Genomic DNA, 20,144 nt, shown 5'->3' with positions numbered 1-20,144 from the left:
TGGGGTGAAAAGCCAAGGTATTTTCCCCGGCGTAGGGAGGGGGTGATCCAAGACTAGAGGGGACAGGTTTAAGATGAGAGCAGAAGGATTTAAAAGGAACCTAAAGAGTAACTTTTTCACCACTAGCCTCTTGTGCCCCTCCGAGTCCTTTGGGCTCTCTCCCTGTTTTGCTATTATTACAACAATCATTGACATCATTACAACAGGGTGATGTGTGTATGGAATGAGCTGCCAGACAAAGTGTTTAAAAGGAATAAGAATAAGAAGGATTTAGAGGAATTTGGGCCAAAATGCTTCCAAATGGGACAAGATTAATTTAGGATATCTTGTCGTGGACAAGTTGAACTGAAGGGTCTGTTTCTATGCTGTACACTTCCATGACTCTATGACTCTAGGTAAATATTGCAGATAGTAGTGTGCTGAATTAGACTCTAGCTCTTTCATCCTCAGGCCTTGGACCTCAGACAGTCCAGACTGATGGAATGGAAGCTTTGCCTTCTATGTGGAATGTCTTCTTCAAAGTCTTCTATGTGGAATGATGGTTAAATCACGGGGAATCTGAGTGCAGAAGCTCTCAGTTCTAATTAACAGTAATCAGCACTAAATTAGCATCTCCTTCCAAAAGGTCACAGGTCATCACAGAAGTATGGGAATTTGTCCTTGCTGTTGCATTATGGGACATACATTGTGGTTTCTTGCTGAATCATCTGTTTTTGGAGACAATTTGCTCTCGACCAGCTCTTTGTTTAACCTGCAAATGTCCCATCCTCAAAATATTTTGTTTCCTCAACAACTGAAAATCAGTGAAACAAATGGAGCCCACATGTTCTAGTGTGACATATAGTGACTGAAGGCATCTCTTTTATTCCAAATCTGTATATCCCTTTCACTGTTTAGGCTATCTTTGGGGAGGCCATGGCCTAGTGGTATTACCGCTGGACTTTTAATCCAGACACCCAGATAAAGTTTTGGGAACACCATCATGGAAGATGGTGGAATTTTAATTCAATAAATAATCTGTCTCTATTACATGTGACTCCAGACCCAGGCAGTGTGGATGACTCTTAACTGCTCTCTGGGCAATTAGGGGTGGGCAACAAATGCTGCCTAGCCAGCGACGCCCTCACTCCATGATTGAATAAAACAAAATCTTTCGATTATTACACACTATGAAAAGCCTTAAATACCACGCAGTTATAGCCTCAGTATGTATAAGGGGTGATTTCACACCCCAAGTTCCAGTTGAGCATAGCTGTATGGGGCAGCATGGTAGCTCAGTGGTTAACACTGCTGCCTCACAGCACCCAGTGATCCAGGCTTGATTCCAGCCTCAGGCAACTGTCTGTGTGCAGCTTGTTCATTCTCCCTGTGCCTGTGTGGATCTCCTTCAGGTGCTCCAGTTTTCTCCCACTGTAAAACACCGATCTGGCTCAGTGATGTCCTTTAGGGAAGGAAATCTGCCATCCTTACCTGGTCTGGCCAACATATGACTCTAGAAGCACAGCAATATGGTTGATTCCTAACTGTCCTCTGAGTAAACAAGGCTGGGCAATCGATGCTAGCCTGGCTGGCACCCCATGGATGAATTATATAATAGTGCAGGTTAGGTAGATCAGCCATCCTAAATTTCCCCATAGTGTCCAGAAATATCAGGCTAGGTGAATTAGCCATGGAAAATACAGCAATATAGGGATATGGTAGGGAGATAGGGTCTGGGTGGGATGCTCTTTGGAGGGTTAGTATGGACTTGGTTGGCTGAATGGCCTGCTTCCATGCTGTAGGGATTCTACGAATCTATTGTACAAGTGGGCCCTGTCATCTGTTTGTAGTATGTGGTGTAGTCCAAATTCCAATTGACACTCCCTTTGAGAATGGTCTTCTCTGCTGAGACAGAAGTTTGGAGAATTTCTGCCTTGCTACTAAAGTATAGCTGAATTGATTTATTATTTGGTGAAATGTGTCTAATGTTCCTCTTCTATTTCTTTCTTCCTTCCAAATAACAGAATTCCAGAAGTCCGTATTTTGGATAATGGGCCTTTCGAATGCCACGTTGGGATTTATGACAGGACAAACCGCAAGAAGTTTCTGGAAGCGTACGGTCATGTCTTCCTCAATGTCATGTGTAAGTTAACAGAACCCAGGGATGATGATCTTCCATTTTGCTATGCATGGGGGCAGTTCCATTAATGGAACAGAAGACATTGTGTGGGATATACACTGTATATGGTGGTAAACAAATAACAAATAATAAAAATTAAATATGCCTGAGTGAACAGGGACATTGATTGATTCCAATTTTGGAAGAACACACAATTTGGAAAATTTGTTTTGCTGCAGTCATTTCCTTTGGAATTGTCGCCCATTTCACTGCCAATAGGGTAGCATTTCCATTGGATCAGTATATCAGGCAATTCTCTTTTAAGGTAGACAAACAGGAAGCTGAAAGAACACAGCAGGTGAGGCAACATCTTCAGGACTGGTGTTTTACTTGAAAGAGATAAATAAGACTTGTTTTATGTCTTCTCAAAAAAAATGTTGATAGTAAATGGGTGCCAATAGCCAGGCCAACATTTATTGCCCACCTCCTAATTGCCCTTGAGAAGGTGTTGATGAGCTGCCTTCTTAAACACTGTAATCCATATACTGTAGGTTCGACCCACTATGCCTTCAGGGAGGGAATTGTGGGATTTTGACTCACTGACACCAAATCAGGATGGTGAGTAGCTTAGAGAAGAACTTGCAAGGGAAGCGCAAGAAGATAGAAGGAAGGAGGGAAGACTTGAATTATATAGCCCCATGCCTTAGGGAAGCAAATCTGCCATCATTACCCAATCTGGTTTAGATGTGACTCCAGAGCCACAGCAATATTGTTGACTCGAAGTTCCTAATTTCAAGGGAAATTAGAGAGGGGCAGCAAGTTCTGATCCTTCCTGTGACACCAGCATTCTATGAAAGAATAATATTTAAAATCCTCAGGATGTGACTGAGCTTGTTTTGGAGGCAATGAAATACTTTCTCGAAGTGAGCTCTGTATTGTAGTGTAGTTAACACAATGACCAAATTGCACGCGGTCAGATCCCACAGAAAACACTGTGATTAGTGACAAGATAACATTTTTCAATCGTGTTATTACTTCTGGGAAAAATTTTTTGTGCGAAACTCAGCCAAGCATTCATAATGGGGCAGATATTAGTTTCAGCATAGCAGACGCAGATCACTTTTAACTTCTCAAGCAAATGATTGTAACAAAAACTAGATCTCCCTGTCAAATTAAATCAAAACAAAAAAAATCATGATGGCAAAGGATACTTACTTCTAAAATATATTTTAAGGATAAGGCACATAAAATACAATTTAAGTTTTAGGAAAGGCTAGAAAAACTTGGGTTATTTTCTCTGGAGCAGCAGAGGCTAAGGAGAGAATTGATAGAAGTCTATAAAATTAACTATTAACAGTCAGAATCTTCTTCCCAGAGTTGAAATGTCTAATACTAAGGGGGTATGCATTTAAGTTGAGGTGGGAAAGTTCAAAGGAGATGTGAGGGGCAAGTTTTTTTTACACAGAAAGTGGTAGGAGTATGGAATGTGCTGCCAGGGGTGGTGGTGGAGGCAGATACAATAGGGGCATTTAAGCTACTTTTAGATAAGCCCATGAATATGCAAGAAATGGAGGGGTTTATGTCAAAGGGCAGGCAGAAGGAATTAGGTTAATTCGGTACAAAAGCAAAATGTTGCTGGAAAAGCTCAGCAGGTCTGGCAGCAGATGTTTCTGCTCCAATAACCTTTACTAGTTCTGAGGAAGGGTCACCAGACCCGAAATGTTAACGCTGATTTTTCTTCACAGATGCTGCCAGACCTGCTGAGCTTTTCCAGCAACTTCTGTTTTTGTTCCTGATTTACACCATCTGCAGTTCTTTCAGTTTTGATTTTGTTTAATTTGGTGTCATGTTTGGTACAACATTGTAGGCCCAAAGATGTGATGTACTGTGATGTACTGTTCTATTTTCTATGCTCTATTATGGTCTTTTCTCCATTGGAAAGGTAAAATAATGCATTTGAACAATGACACAATTCTGATCAACATAAAACTTAGCGTATCTTTTCAGGACAGATTCCCATGAATAATTATTGCATTAAAACTCATCTGCATTACAATAGTGGCATTTGAAGATATGAAAATGTTTTACATTTACCTTTGAGAATGTTCCCAACAGGCTTTGCATTTACTCTCAAACCAGGCGTGTTGCCAAGGCATTCCAGAGCCACATCACAAGACGAAAGTGATGTGCTGGCGTACATCAAGTTTTCATTCCCATTTATGTCAGGAATTGCAAACTCAGTGGGGTGAGTTTGAGCATTTCAGACTCCTGAACCACTAAAAAGGAAATATGGGACAGGAAGACTGAGGAAAGTCGATTTCCTGAACAGTCAAAGTGTGGCTATTGGGGCATCAAAATATGCCTCTATTTCCAAGCAAAACTTCAAACCATTGACTCTGGGTTATCTTGTATTATTGCCTTAAAAAATCCACTCCCATTTGCATTTTGCTAATTCTGAATGTGACTGGATTAGGAGCATTCTTACTGTCAGTCAGTAAGTTGTGAATTGCAGCTGTACTCAGGAGTTGCTAATACGCGTAGGTGGTCTCACCAATGCAGTATTGAGGCAATGCTACGTTGCCAGAGATGTTTTTTATGGCTGATGCGTTAAACCAAAAGCTTTATTTGCCTGTGCGAGTGAATTTTAAAGATCCCAATGATTTATCAAAGAGTATTCCTCCTATCTCAAACAATATTTCATCCTCAACCGTTTGGTGCTCACACTGTCAGACAAATAGTCAATTTGCAAAATGTGAAATGTGGAATTATTCTCGATCTGGTTTTGACTTAGGCTAAACTGAATGATGCACAGTTTAAGGTGTTATTGGGTGAACTGAGTTTCAACTCCATAACCCACATATTGCTGATGGACTCTTGTGGTACAGTGGTAGCATCCTTACTTCTGAGCCAGAAAGCAGGGCTTCAAATCCTACTTGCTCCAGCAGTGTCTAACAACACCTCTGAACAGGTTGTGAAGGAAAATTATTCCATCTATTACTGAAGCAAAAACAGAAGTTGCTGGAAAAGCTCAGCAGGTCTGGCAGCATCTGTGGAAAGACAATGGAGTTAACATTTCAGGTCAAGTGACCCTCTGGACTCAGGAAGGGTCACCAGGCCCAAAACGTTAACTCTGATTTCTCTCCACAGATGCTGCCAGACCTGCTGAGCTTTTCCAGCAATTTTTGTTTCTGTTTGAGATTTACAATGTCTACAGTTCTTTCAGTTTTTAGCATCTATTATTGAGTTCACCTACTTTCACTTCTGTTGCATTTCTCACCTTTACACCTTACTCACCCTTGCATTTCTACCTTCTTGTATCTTTAGTTTTCAAAGCTGAAGTCATCTCCTGCCTCACCCTCCCATCCTGTTGGCCTTCCAGTCTCAGGCAATACAATATTCATAGTATCAAGTTCTCTGTTTTGCATCTCTTACCCTGTTTGAAGTTCTCATCACCTGCCGGTTATTGATCCCCATCACAGGCAGTTCTCTTACCTCTATGTTAGAAGGCAGTGAGTGCATGCCCATGTAGGAGCTGAGCAAGTAGCTCAAGCTGACACTTCACTGCAGTGCGCTGGGAGTGACACATTGTCGACTGTTCCTTGATTCAGATTAGAAGCATAATCAAATCTTTGCCTTCCAGCTCAGATTTCTGCAAAAGACCCCATATGGCAACGAGCAGGGACCAATATGAATCATTCTTCAACTAACAACACTAAAAAGCAGATTATTTCACTGTTGTTTTCAAGACTTTTCCGTTTATAAATTGGCTACTACATTTCTCCACATCACAATGGTGACTACTGCTTAACAGATGGAAACGCAGCAAAAGAGTTTCAGTGATTTGCAGGAATTTTATTATAAATCTATAGTCTAGCACAAGCACCAGTTCCCACCTTCCCCTGTCCAAAGCCAAGCGCCAACAGGGAAGAAGCCATGTTTTATTTTAAGAACACATCACCAAATTACCAAAGTCACAAGGTCTGCCTGCTAGAGGCAGAACCTAGCCCTTTTCTAAATTAACCTGTTCATACATCTTATAACATATGTCTGGGGCAACTGGGTCTTGAACCTTGATGTTTACTTCAAATAAACATTTGGTTTCTACTGAGGCTGAACTGATCGGTGCACAGTTTAAGGTGTTCTCAGGTGTTCCCATCAAATCACCTGATTAACAAATAGCAAACACTGCCCACCAGAGCTGATTCATAATGGAGTTGTTGGGAAGATAATGAACTCCAAACCCCACAGTGACCACCTCTCTCTAAAGGCATTGTTGTACTGGGCGACATTGTGTACTCTGTCCTACAAGGACACCCAGGTCTTGGTAGGTATTCTTAATCAGCCTGATCAGAATGTTACAATATACTTATGGATATATGACTTGAGCCCAGGCCGATTAACCAAAAAGTACAGACACTACCGCTATGCTACAAGGTCCCTAAGGAGCTGAATATTGTTTTAATACAGAAAGCTGCAGCATAGAGAATTTGGGTACTTAAATTGCAAAAAGCTGGGATCCAAATTCAACCAGTAATAGGGAAGGTAAATGAAATGTTAGCATTTATTTCAAAGGAAATTGAATATAAATGTAAGGAAGTCTTACTAAAACTATAGAGACATGTGTCAGATCACAGCCAGAATACCATGAGCAATGTTCTGGGGGATCAATGGCCTAGTGGTATTATTGTTGAACTGCTAAGCTGGAGACCCAGATAATGCTTTGGGGACCCAGGTTTGAATCCTGCTGCAGCAGATGGTGGAATTTGAGTTGAATTTTTTTTTTTAAATCCCGTGGAATTACAAGTCTAATGATGACCATGAATCCATTGTCAATTGTTGGGAAAAACCCATCTGTTTCACTATGTCCTTTAGGCAAGGAAACTGCTATCCTTACCTTTCTGGCCTACATGTGACTCCAGACCCACTGCAATGTGGTTGACTCTTAACTGCCCTCTGGGCAATTAGGGACGGGCAACAGGTGTGTCCTAGCCAGTGATGCCTACATCCCATGAATGAATTAAGAAAAGAATAGTTCTGATTCCTTTATCTAATGAAAGTTCACCAGGTTGACTTCAATATGGAGAAACTTTCTTATGAGGAGAGGTTGAGTCGGTTAGGCCTGTACTCATTGGGTTTAGAATAAATGAGAGGTGACTTTGTTGAAATAAGTAAGCTTTCAAGAGTTATTGACAGGGCAGGTTCTGTCTCTCCTTCCAGGAGAATCTTAGGACCAGAGGGCAGAATCTCAAGGTGAGGGTTCACCCATCCAAGAGAAGGATGAGGAGGAATCTCTTTTCCCAGAGAGCAGTGAATTGTGTGGAATTCTTTACTGCAGACGGCTTCACGGTTGTACCAAGAATATTCAGGGCTGAGATAGGCAGATTTTTAATCAGTAAGGAAATCAAAGATTATGGGGAAAAGACAGGGAAGTGAAATTCAGGGTTACCACATCAGCCAGGATCTCATTAAATCGTGGATCAGACCTATTGGACATATGGCCTATTTTTGCTCTTATGTCTTCTGGTCTTATGGCTTAATTGATATCCCATTAACTACCTACAAGATTCACCCCCTTCAGTGAACAGTATGTACAATCTATAAAATGCACTGCAGTAAATAATCCTCCAACTGTAGTTTCCAAACCATGATCTTTACCATCTAGAAGTACAAGAGCAGCAGATAGACAGGATCACCACTGCCTGCAAGTTCCCCTCCAAGCACTCACCCTCCCAACTTGGAAACATATCATCAATCCTTCAGGTGCTGAGTCAAAAACCTGGAATTTTCTCCCTAACAGTATAATGGGTCGAGTGGTGTCCCGCAGGGTTCAGTGTTGGGGCCGCAGCTGTTCACCTTGTATATTAATGATCTTGTTGAAGGGACTGGGGGCATTCTGGTGAAGTTTGCCGATGATACGAAGTTAGGTGGACAGGCAGGTAGTACTGAGGAGGTGGGGAGGCTGCAGAAAGATTTAGACAGTTTAGGAGAGTGGTCCAGGAAATGGCTGATGAAATTCAACGTGGGCAAATGTGAGGTTTTGCACTTTGGAAAAAAGAATACAGGCACGGACTATTTTCTAAACGGTGAGAAAATTCGCAAATCAGAAGTGCAAAGGGATCTGGGAGTGTTGGTCCAGGATTCTCTAAAAGTTAACTTGCAGGTAGAGTCCGTGATTAAGAAAGCAAATGTAATGTTGTCGTTTATCTCAAGAGGTTTGGAATATAAAAGCAGTGATGTGCTTCTGAGGCTTTATAAAGCTCTAGTTAGGCCCCATTTAGAATACTGTGTCCAATTTTGGGCCCCACACCTCAGGAAGGACATACTTACTATCCCTGGAGCGTGTCCAGCGGAGATTCATACGGATGATCCCTGGAATGGTAGGTTTAACGTATGATGAACGGCTAAGGATCCTGGGATTGTACTCTTTAGAAGGTTGAGGGGAGATGTAATAGAAACTTACAAGATAATGCATGGCTTAGAAGGGGTGGATGCTAGGAAGTTGTTTCCGTTAGGCGGGGAGACTAGGACCCATGGGCACAGACTTAAAATTAGAGGGGGTAAATTTAAAACTGAAATGAGATGACATTTCTTCAGCCAGAGAGTGGTGGGCTTGTGGAATTCATTGCCACAGAGTGCAGTGGAAGCCGGGACGTTAAATGTCTACAAGGCGGAGATTGATAAATTCTTGATCTCACAAAGAATTAACGGCTATGGGGAGAGTGCAGGGAAGTGGAGTTGAAATGCCCATCAGCCATGATTTAAATGGCAGAGTGGACTTGATGGGCCGAATGACCTTACTTCCACTCCTATGGGTCTGCCTACTGCACATGGGCAGCAGCGGTTAAAGAGGGCAGCTCACATTTTCTCCAGGACAATTAGGAATGGTAAAAAAAAATGGCCTACCCAGCAACATATACATTCCTTGAACAGATAAAAAGAACTCAAAATTCTCTTTGTTTACAAACTGATTGTTTTCCTATCAACTGTGCCTCACCTCATCCTTCCTCATTACACATTACCTCACCCATCCTTCCTTAACGCACTGTACCTCACTTCTTAGATAACTAGGTGTAGAGCTGGATGAACACTGCAGGTGAGGCAGCATCAGAGGAGCAGGAAGGCTGATATTTTGGGTCTGGACTTCACTTCTTCTTCCCCAAGATGGGGATGGACTAGTTGGGCCGAGCCTGGGACTCATCTGATCCCCTCAGCTTTCTTTCTTTCTCTTCTTTTTTTCTTTAGCTCTTTGTTTTTCAATTCTTTTTTCTCTTTATTTCATTTTCTTTTAACTCTGGAGAGTGGAGGGTGAAGGAAGAGGCCTCTGGCAGTAGCGGCAACGCAGTAACACCGGAACAAGCCAGGCGTGGCTCCACCTCAGTCTGGGGTCACTGGCGAGCAAACAGAAGGTTCTGGGCAGATACCCTGCTGCCAGGATTCGCAGGCTAGGCCAAGGCTCCAGGTCCACAGCTAGGCCCGGGCACCCAAAGGAGGAGAAGTGGCTATCTGAGTGCAGCTTTGCGGTCTTGTCCCTCCATGTGGAGGACTCATACCCATGTGGAGATCTTCTTCGCCTTTGGCTTCCAGGCAGATGGTCTTGTCCAGGAATGGCGGTCTCAGCCTGACAGGGCAGCCTTCTTTGGTGGAACCTTCCAAGCCTGTATTTCTGGTGCGGTGGTCTTGTCCCGGAATGACAGTCTCATCCCAGCTGCATCTTCAGAGAAATCCATCTTTCCTTAATTGGCTTCGCCCGAGCCCAGAAGCTGTTAACTGTTAATTAACATGTAAAAGTACATGTAACAATAAATTTCTATTCTATCTTATTTATCTTTCTTCACTACACCCTACCTCACCTCATCTTTTATTACCACACCTTATCTCTGCAGCTTTCTCCATCCTAGTCCAAACTCCCTTTTTTTCCAATGTCTGTGCATTCCCTGCTTCAGTAGAAGCAGGAAGCACAGTCCGTCCTGTTCTCCTGAACTCTATCCCTGAGTCACGCTGCTTTGTTTTTTCTCTCCTCACCTTCAAAAGTGCCCTTCAGACCTATCCCTTTGACTACACTTTTAGCCAGCTCCCCTCACTCTTTGGTACCTGTTCAACACCTGTGATATCACCTTGTTATGTTAAAGGCAAAAGAGAAAATTATAGCTGGACTGTCGTCTTGAGAGGGTCTCAATTCAACAGTGTTTCGAGTAGGGCTAGAGGCAGGACTGATTTGAAAGCTACAATATTAATGTACATTGTTGTCTCCTCATTAGCCCACACTGATTAGAGTGATAGCAATGCTACGGTTCTAGTAATAATGAGCCTCAATAAATCGTTGGTGATGTTCGTTGTTCTGCCATTGATTGTCAGACCATGGGCAGTTTGATTTAACAGCGACGAATAAAACGGTAGAATCAGGATAAGTAATGTTTTCTCTAAACTCTCTTCACTCTCCTTTTAGCATCTTCTTGGCTCCTAAATAACACTTTTAAAGAAAATGTCAGGTTTGGCTTCCTAACAGTCTCTTGAGTCTCAAGTTAAAATTGACCACTGGGTGTTTCTCCTGCTGCCAAGATTATACAGCTTGTGGAGGAATTACAGCCTCTGGCTTTAAACCATACCTTAATGCAAAGGATGCATGGCCCCACAGATTGATTAATTATTTGCACAACTGATACACTATATCATCCAGATTAATTTTCACATTCCAAGCATCAGTCCAAGTGTAAAACAGAAAAGAAAGAGGCACAGAACTGACAAGCGAAATAGCCAGGCAGCTAATACATATTTAGCCTATGTTTGTCCCAAAATAAAAACTCAATCTGCAGTAGCTACCTGCAGTACATAATTCCATTGTTTATTAGAGACTGGAGCTAAGGATTCTGACCTGTTTAGATTGAATATACAGTTATCATCCTTTATTCAGCACCATCCCATTATAGTGAGTGCTGAGTTAACTGTCTTAGAAAATGATGGTAAAGTGGTCAAGTAATGCAAACCTGCCATGATTACATACAATTCCTTCGGAATCAAAGGAGTAGTGTTCTAAGATGTAATCAAACTTACAGTAAGGAGAACTGCCATTTTATTGAACATTTTTATCATGAAGATCCTACCTCCACACAGAATTAATGTAACACGTCCAATCCCATTGTCCAATGCTCCAAATCAAGTTATGGAAAAATACTCCTTAATCTCCAAACATTTTCGAAGTCAAAAATATTTATGTCTTTGTATATCCATGAGCTAATCTCGATTTACTGTTTTCAAACATTGTCCCCTATTCCAGGAGTATAGGAGCTATAGTATTCCAAAGAAGTGTAATCATGTCACTCTGTTCTCAGCCCATTGAAGGGTTAATTAGGCTCTGTGTCACCTACTTATTAGGAGCTAGGACCCATCTAATGCTCAGAAATGGGTTCTTAGATGTTCACAAATGCTGACAAACACATCCAGTGGGAAGTGTGGAGGGCAGCATCTTGATAAAATGTTCCTGAGAGCACCTCATGACAATGACCGCAATAGCAATTTGAACCAGCGCTCCAATTTACCAACAGCACACCCCAGTCCTGTCTTAATCTCATACAATTGCACATATTGAAGGAACCCATGCCTGTGCTAACTAAAGGATCATGACATTCTTGCAAGTTAGTTGCTAACGATTATCCCTGTTCTTATGCACTGGACCTCTCCTTGGAACTTTCTGATCCTTAAACTTTGTATAGGAAGTGGTCTGATTGATGATAAAGTGTTTTTTGCACATTTAATACTTTGTGCTGAACAAACTTGCATGAACTTCTCTGGAAATACACCATAGAATCCCTTCAGTGTAGAAGCAGGTCATTCAGCCCATCAAGTCTCCCACTGATCCTTTGAAAAGCATCCCACCCAGACCCACCCGCATTACCTTATTCTTGTAACCCTGCATTTCCCATGGCTAATTCTCCCAGCCTGCGCACTACGGGAAGGTCAGCACAGCCAATTCACCTGGCCGGCACAGCTTTGGGCTGTGGCAGGAAACCAGAAAACCTGGAGGAAACCCGCTCAGACACAGGGAGAATGTGCAAACTTCACTCAGACAGTCCCCCGAGGGTGGAATCCAGACTGGCTCCCTGGTGCCATGAGTCAGCTGTGCTAACCATTGAGCCACAGTGCAAAGTTGAAGCAGCTCAAGACAGGACAAGCTGCTGGAAGAGTGAGAAGAAAGGACATCAACAAATGGCTGTATTCATCAAAGTTTTTTTTATTCACTTGTGGGACATGGATGTAGTGATTCTGATGAGGTCAGCCAGGTCGATATCATAGATAAGAGTTCCCTGATTGGGGCTGCTAACCTGGTCCAAGCAGGGAGCGCTGGCTGACAGATATCAACAAGAGTGTTAGAGATTCAGAGATAACAAGGTGTAGAGCTGGATGAACACAGCAGGCCAAGCAGCATCAGAGGAGCAGGAAGGGTCATGTTTCCGGCCTAGACCCTTCTTCAGAAATGGGGGAGGGGAAAGGGGTTCCGAAATAAATAGGGAGAGAGGGGGAGGTGAGTGGAAGATGGATAGAGGAGAAGATAGATGAAGAGGTGATAGACAGGTCCCGCAACTCATCCCTCACAACCCTTCCCCACAATAACAACCAAAACAGAATCCCCCTCATCCTCATGCACCACCCTACCAACCTCTGGATCCAACGCATCATCCTTCAACACTTCCACCATCTGCAATCCAACCTCACCACCAAAGACATTTTTCCCTCCCCACCCTTATCTGCTTTCCAGAGGGACCACTCTATCCATGACTCCCTTGTCCGTTCCACACTCCCCTCCAGCCCCACCACACCCAGCACTTTCCCCTGCAACCGCAAGAAGTGCTACACCTGCCCCGACACCTCCCCCCCCTCCCCCATCCCGGGCCTCTAGATGAATTTCCTCATCAAGCAGATGTTCACCTGCACATCTGCTAATGTGGTATACTTCATCTGGTGTTCCCGTTCTGGCCTCCTCTACATTGGGGAAACCAAGTGGAGGCTTTAGGACCGCTTTGCAGAACATCTACGCTCAGTTCGCACTAAACAACTGCACCTCCCAGTCGCGAACAATTTTAACTCCCCCTCCCATTCCTCAGATGATATGTCCATCATGGGCCTCATGCAGTGCCACAACGATGCCACCCGAAGGTTGCAGGGACAGCAACTCCTATTCTGCTTGGGAACGCTGCAGCCCAATGGTATCAATGTGGACTTCACAAGCTTCAAAATCTCCCCTCTCCCTACCACATCCCAAAACCAGACCAGGTCGTCCCCACCTCCCTAACCTGTCCTTCCTCCCGCTTATCCCTTCCTCCCACCTCAAGCCCCACCCCCATCTCCTACCTTCTAACCTCATCCTGCCCCCTTGACCTGTCCATCCTCCCTGGGCTGACCTGTCTCCTCCCTACCTCCCCACCTACACTCACCTTTGCTGGCTCCATCCCCAACTCTTTGCCCTGTCTGTCACCTCTCCACCTATCTTCTCCTCTATTCATCTTCTTTCCGCCTCCCCCTCTCTCCCTATTTATTTCAGAACCCGCTTCCCCTCCCCCATTTCTGAAGAATGGTCTTGGCCTGAAATGTCAGCTTTCCTGCTCCCCTGATGCTGCTTGGCCTGCTGTGTTCATCCAGCTCTACACCTTGTTAGCTCAGATTCTCCAGCATCTTCAGTTCCCACTACCTATGTTAGAGATTCAGCTCCGCCTGAGAGCTGGCCAAGAGGAAGCCAGATTAGTGCCATTCCCATGCATGTGTAATAAAGGGTGACTTGATGATGAGATACCGGCATCTGTGGAGTTATTTCCGTTGGCATCACTGGCTGGTCAGCACTTTTATTGTCCATCTCGAGGTGCTCTGGAGAAAGTGATGGTGGGCTGGTCTGCAGGGAGTGATCCCTTTATCACAAACTACTGAGCACCAATGCTTGATATTTTAGATTTGTCCAATGTGCATCTCCAATTGCCACAGTTAAACAAGAGAGCAGCATTACTCTCAGCTGGCAGGTGGCCTTGTCTCTTAATCTTTGTGCCTCTGGCACCTTCCAGGCTGTTGCTGGAGACACTAGAAATATCCATAGTTTGTGAAACATTCCCTCGTAGGGGAAGTCTCTGAGGCTCTCAATCTCATTTCCTCTCTTATCAGAGGCAAGGAAGTGGAGTGAACACAAAGCTTTGCACAAATTTTAACCCTCCCCGTGGTGCATGGTGCACGCCTCTTCTGCACGCCTCATTTGAACACAGCCACTTTTATTAACTGAGAGGGACTTCACTCCCTGAATGTGCATTTGGAGTGCGGTCACAGGCAGGGAATCCTTCTGAGGAAGGGTCACCTGACCTGAAACATTAACTCTGATTTCTCTCCTCAGATTTTACAAGACTTGCTCAGCTTTTCGAATGATTTCTGTTCTCATTTCTGATTTATAGCATCCGCAGTTCTTTCAGTTTTATTTTTCAGCCAATCCTACAGTTGGATAACGGTTGTCGTGATTCTTTAACACTGTGGTACTCATCATTGCCAGCTCTATTTGACCCACCATGATAAGTCATTGGCTGGGTTTACTGGGGTCAGCAAGATTTACCACTCATAAAATGGGTACAGAGTCTGTACACACTTGTGTAACAGGCATCCAGTCAAATCCAAGCTGCTACAGGAGCATTGCAGAGAATACCACTGGCTTCCAACAGCAATAATTCCTGCAGTACTGAGCTCACTTGAATCCTGAGCTCTGCATTTCCTGAAGCAACAGCCCATTCCACCCAATCTGAGGCGGGAGGATGAGCTGGAGGAACATGACGGAGAGGATGAGCTTTAGGAACATGAAGGAGAGGAGAAGGGGGAAGGAGAACTGGGGGGGAGGGGGTGGGGCAGGGGAGAAGGGACAGCTCGTATGGTCACATTATTTTTCGAGCAAATCCAGTAATCTCAATCACAATTCCTTTCACAATAATGTCACTCTCCTTACTTCTCATCGATCATGGACCATCACATTGAGCTCTTTACCACAATGCAATAACGAAAAAGAAACCGTAATGGTACATTCCAATGGTTCTAAATTCAATCCAGTTTTCACTGTAACAATTAGACACTTTTGAGGAAAGCTCTGACCATCCGAATCTGCATGTCAATGTGTTCCACTGATGTGCTGCTCCTGTTTCATGTTGGAAGGATTTTCTCCAAACTCTGTGACAAGCCTTGTGCCAAGTTGGCACTGGTCTCCTCCATGCCCTTTGGCATCGTATAGAGCCTCTCTGTCCTTGCATCAAGCATTTGCTTATGGGCACCAACAACCTTCTTCATTCCTGAGCCTATCAAAGTCCCTGTCTGACTCCTCAACAGCAAAACTGGTGTAAAACTTCACTCTGCAGCAAGTTGTCGCCTACACCATCCTTGCTCCCATTGTGGCTGGTGTCATGGCCCTATTCAGGGGCTAACAACAATTCCAAGTACTCATCTGCTTCATTTTGAAGAAGTTTCAGTTGCTTTTGTCAGGAGCTTTTCCCACTTGTAATGCTCAACATAAAAATCATTAATACTGGAAATAGTCAACAGTTCAGGCAGCATTCGTTGAGGGAGAAACAGCTGCAGTGTTTCACCTTCATCTGAACTTTCTAATAAGCAGCTTTTCTCGTAACAACTGAACTTTAGCATGTCTCTTGAGCTGTACATTGACGGCTTGAGTCAGGCCATCAATTCATATACACATCATTTCTCCATTATCGTCACCTTGCAAAGTTTGTATCAGGTCATTGTCTTATACGCACTAAATCATTGAGGAGCAAAAAGAAAAGTCATTGATAAAGCTCAGCAGGTCTGAGGAAGTTTTAGTGCTGAGGGAAGGTCACTCAACCCAAAACATTAATTCTGATTTCTCAGCAGGTCTGGCAGCAGGTGTCAAGAAAAATCAGAATTAACGTTTTGGGTTGGGTGACCTTCCCTCAGCACTAAAACTTCCTCAGACCTGCTGAGCTTTTCCAGAAATTTCAGTTTTTTCTTCTGATTTACAGCGTCGGCAGTTCTTTCACTTTTTAAATCATTGAAGGAACTCCTTTTCCTCTTTCATGTCACTGTTTCCTGAATGCTAGAAACTGAAGAGTGTCCAGAACCTGAATTCTCTTCCATATCCTGCTTGTTCCACCCTCAGTTCCAACTACATCATCCTCCCTTCTCCCTGCGTCCTCATATGTTTTAAAATCAAATCTCACTGCATTGCCTCTCACTGTACCTTCTTCCCCAGGACCAGCAATACAGGATTGTTTACTTGTTTTAGTCGACTCATTGATGTTCAATGCAAATGATGTTGGTTCAGTGTTGTGTCATGTGCAAAGCAGGTCAGTGAGGCAGAAATAATTTGTGCTGCTGTCTAATACCTTTACAGTCACTGACCTGCATTCCAAAAGATTTGCTTATCAGGAGACCTCAATAACATGAATTTTTTTTGTTGCACGCTTTCTTGCTGGCATTTAATTGCAGTGGAAGATTATTTGAAGTGCGAAACTATTCAAGCTGTTATTACTTGCAAATCAATGTAATTAGTCATTATTATTTGTAAGTTTGTGACTGTTCAAATAACTGGAGTCATACAACAGGTGGCTGTGTGTCTTCTACATGGAGGAGAATAATATATTGGCTTAAAACTAAGGTCACAGGTCTGAGCGGTGTAATTTGTTTCAGATCATTTTAAGTGTCAGCCATCACTACATGGTCGCCCTCTGAACTCTGGGTTAGAAGGATTGTGGTTTTGTGTTCGTAGACATGAGCACAAAATCAAGGCTGTTGCTCCAGTGCTGTGGACTGAAGCAGTGCTGCACTGCCAGCGATGCTGTGTTTTGACAGAAATATTAAACTGAGTCCTTGTCTGCTCTCTCCAGTAGTTATAAAAGCTTTTATACAACTTTTCTGACATGTGCCAGGAAAACATTGGTAATTCATGGAGCAATGCCTAAAATGTGAAATTTAAATAGAAGAGGGGAGCTAAGGGAATGGATAGATAAAGATTCGTCAGGTTGGGTGGCTTTCCATTACCCTGCATTGTTTCTTTCATGCAATGCCCCAGTGTACTTAATGAAAAACTAGGCTTTGTCACTCTAATGAAGGGTCTAGGCCCAAAAGGTCAGCTTTTGTGCTCCTGAGATGCTACTTGGCCTGCTGTGTTCATCCAGCCTCACACTTTGTTATCTTTGTCACTTCAAGCTCCCTTCTTCCTTCCTTTTGGTGCCAAGAGTTTTCAGGAGGGACACATCTGAAACATTGACAAATAGTCTCTTTCAAGGGGCATATTTGGAGAGTGGGGTAGATTTTGCAAGAACACCAGCTCAGATCCTCACTCGGTGGTGAAGGCAAATTACACGTTTGGCAAGTGGAGTTCAGTGAACACAATTTTCCTGTTCCCCAGCCACTATCACTATCTTGCATTTTCCCTTTGCTGGTTTTACTGATCATGTGAGTTGTTAGCCCTCCACCTGTAATTGTCCCACCGGCCTCCCCATCAAATGAGGTTCCCTCTGTTCAAATTGCCCCACAGTGAGTTGTGTTGTGTACAGAAACATCTCCCACCAGAACTGATTGAAAACAAGCATCATTACTTGAAGAATCTTCCCATGCCATCTGCTTTGCAAGTCGCAGATTGTCTGAAACAGTGCCAAAGTCAAGCAGCAAAGTACCAGAACACCATATGGGACAACTACACAGAAATGCAAGTCTGTCACTCTGGAGCACTTAATGATGTAAGAGAAAGACATCCATCTGTTGGCATGGGGATCTGAGACCGGTGGACATTCCCAGTGGTCTTTGTGAAGGCCATTTGTCAGTTATGTCTCTGGGGAACAGTCATGGCTCTTCCTCAAGTCGAAAGCGTGCAAAATCATGGGTTTGATCCAGATTCTATGTAGATAACAAGAAGAAATGAGCTACAGTGCACTATTTCTAGCTCCTGGGAAGATAAGCTGCATGCTGTTCCCTCCACTTCAGTGACTACCTGATCAGTGGATATTTCTGCTGAACATGTAGAATTTTCCAAATTTGAAAAAAACTTGCAAAGCATTTTTGATGCACCATCTGCACTCATACAACTGAATAAATTGAGCTTTACAGCCACCAGTTATATATCTTACTGTAAGGTTTTGGGAATATTTATGATCTTGTTGAAATTTAAACTTCTGTCTTAAAAGATTTTATCAGCAACATTATCCTTTTATCTAGAAGAGTTCTATCAGCATGAATCTCCTTCACAAGAAATCCTATAGGGTTTGCACTCACTTCCTAAGCAAGGGGCACTATTTCTTCTAAAGTTTTAATATTTAATTACTTTTATAAAGAAGCTGCAGGAATTGATGGAGAGCTCAGTTGGGTTTAGTAGATTACTTGCTGGCACTATTTTCTGCCAAGTATCATGAATCAGGGATAATTTTTGACAAAAGTAAAGCAAGTCTTTCTTATTTTATTTTGGCAGCCAAGCTGACAGTCGTTGGCCACTCAGTGACACTCCATCTAGTGTTACCTAGGAGATACAGAAAAATGATTTCCCTCCTCTGATTGAAAAAGTAAGAGAGGGGGACATATATCCAAAGCTCAATAAGTCAAGGCTCACAGAACTTGACCAAGGGCCTGGGCAGAGACTCCATCAACTCTGTGTCTGGTAAATTCACAATGCAGGCTGGCTGTCCTGTTTCTGTGAGCCTGGGAGAATGGCAGCTCCATATGCTTCTGGGTTTCCATATGGCCTGTTTGAATATGCAATGATGCTTGGCTTAGATTCAGGGCTGCCCATCAGAAAGAAAGGCAGGAGAATGCTATTGTGCAACTGGATTATCCAAGTTTCAATCTCGCATGCGAAAGAACCCTGCTAAAGTCGAACCAAATGCCCTGTAGCTTTTGAAAACTGACCCAATTCATCTGCAGCCTGTCCTGCAGCACTTTTAAGTATAGCCCCAAGTGAGAAACAGCTTGACTTTCAACACAAATGAGTCGTAATCTCTTCTACCATGCTCTGCAAGACAATGAACGTGGGCTTGCGACCAAAGAACTATTTGTTTCTTCATTCTTTCGTGGGATGTGTGTATCACTAGCTAGGCTCACATTTGTGAAGGGAAATGGTGGCATAAGTTGTGATGTCACTGGGTTAGAAATCAAGAGACCCCCTCCCCCAGCCAAAACTCTTGGGTTCAAATCTCATCATTGCAGTGGTGGAGTTTAAACAGTTCTCGAATTAAAAGCTCATCGCAGGACCAGTGCTTGTTGAGGCAGTTCATTATGGTAAAACACATCTGGTCAACTTATTGCCCTTCAGGGAAGGAAACCTGTCATCCTTATCGGGCCTGACTTACTTAGAACTCCAGACTCACTCCAATTTGGCTGACTCTAAACCGCCCTCTGAAGTGTTCCATTAACAAATGCTGACACTGCTGGAGACACCCACATCTCGAAAGAATTAAGAAAGATTGTTGCCATAGGCCCTAATTGCTAATGAACTGAGTGATGTGATAAGTCTGAGCAGATAATAATCAACTGCATTCCTATGGATCTGGAGTGCATGGTGGCTCAGTGGTTAGCATTACTGCCTCACAGTGCCAGGGATCCTAGTTTGATTCCACCCTTGGGCGACTACTCATGTGGAGTTTGCACATTCTCCCCATGTCTGTGTGAGTTTACTCATTTCCTCCCACAAACCAAGGATGTGCAGGTTAGGTGGATTGCCCGTAGTGCTTAGGGAGAGTGCAGGGGTTGATGGGTCTGGGTGGAATGCTCTTTGGGGCGGTCAGTGTGGACTCGATGGGCCATATGGCATGCTTCCACACTGTAGGGGATTTTATGTGGAAGCCAGTCTGGATAAGGAGCTGGATTTCCATTCCACTACAAGCCACCAGTCGGCTCTACAATAAATAATAACAACCACACTAAGATGAGGTATTATCGTTTGGGCTGATTAATTGAATTTAATTTCACCATTTGCTATGGTTGGATTTGAACCCCGCACATTAACCTGGGTCTCTGGATTAGTGACATTACCACTCCACCACTATCTCTCCTCAGACATAGTGCAATCAAT

The 20,144-nt window shown here is 43.4% G+C and overlaps 1 protein-coding gene across 5 annotated transcripts in view; it reads left to right on the top strand.

Annotated features, from left to right (window-relative positions):
• Positions 1-20,144, top strand: part of LOC125466816 (immunoglobulin superfamily member 21) — a 394,787-nt gene that overhangs the window by 227,255 nt on the left and 147,388 nt on the right. For all 5 annotated transcript variants that reach the window (XM_048561888.2, XM_059638048.1, XM_048561885.2 and 2 more), the window contains one exon: positions 2,004-2,122. In XM_048561888.2, coding sequence (XP_048417845.1) covers positions 2,004-2,122 — 119 coding nt within the window. The remainder of the gene's footprint in view (positions 1-2,003; positions 2,123-20,144) is intronic.

This window comes from Stegostoma tigrinum, chromosome 28, assembly GCF_030684315.1.
Source record: "Stegostoma tigrinum isolate sSteTig4 chromosome 28, sSteTig4.hap1, whole genome shotgun sequence".
NCBI lineage: Eukaryota > Metazoa > Chordata > Chondrichthyes > Orectolobiformes > Stegostomatidae > Stegostoma > Stegostoma tigrinum.
This window is presented reverse-complemented; position numbering and strand designations above follow the sequence as displayed.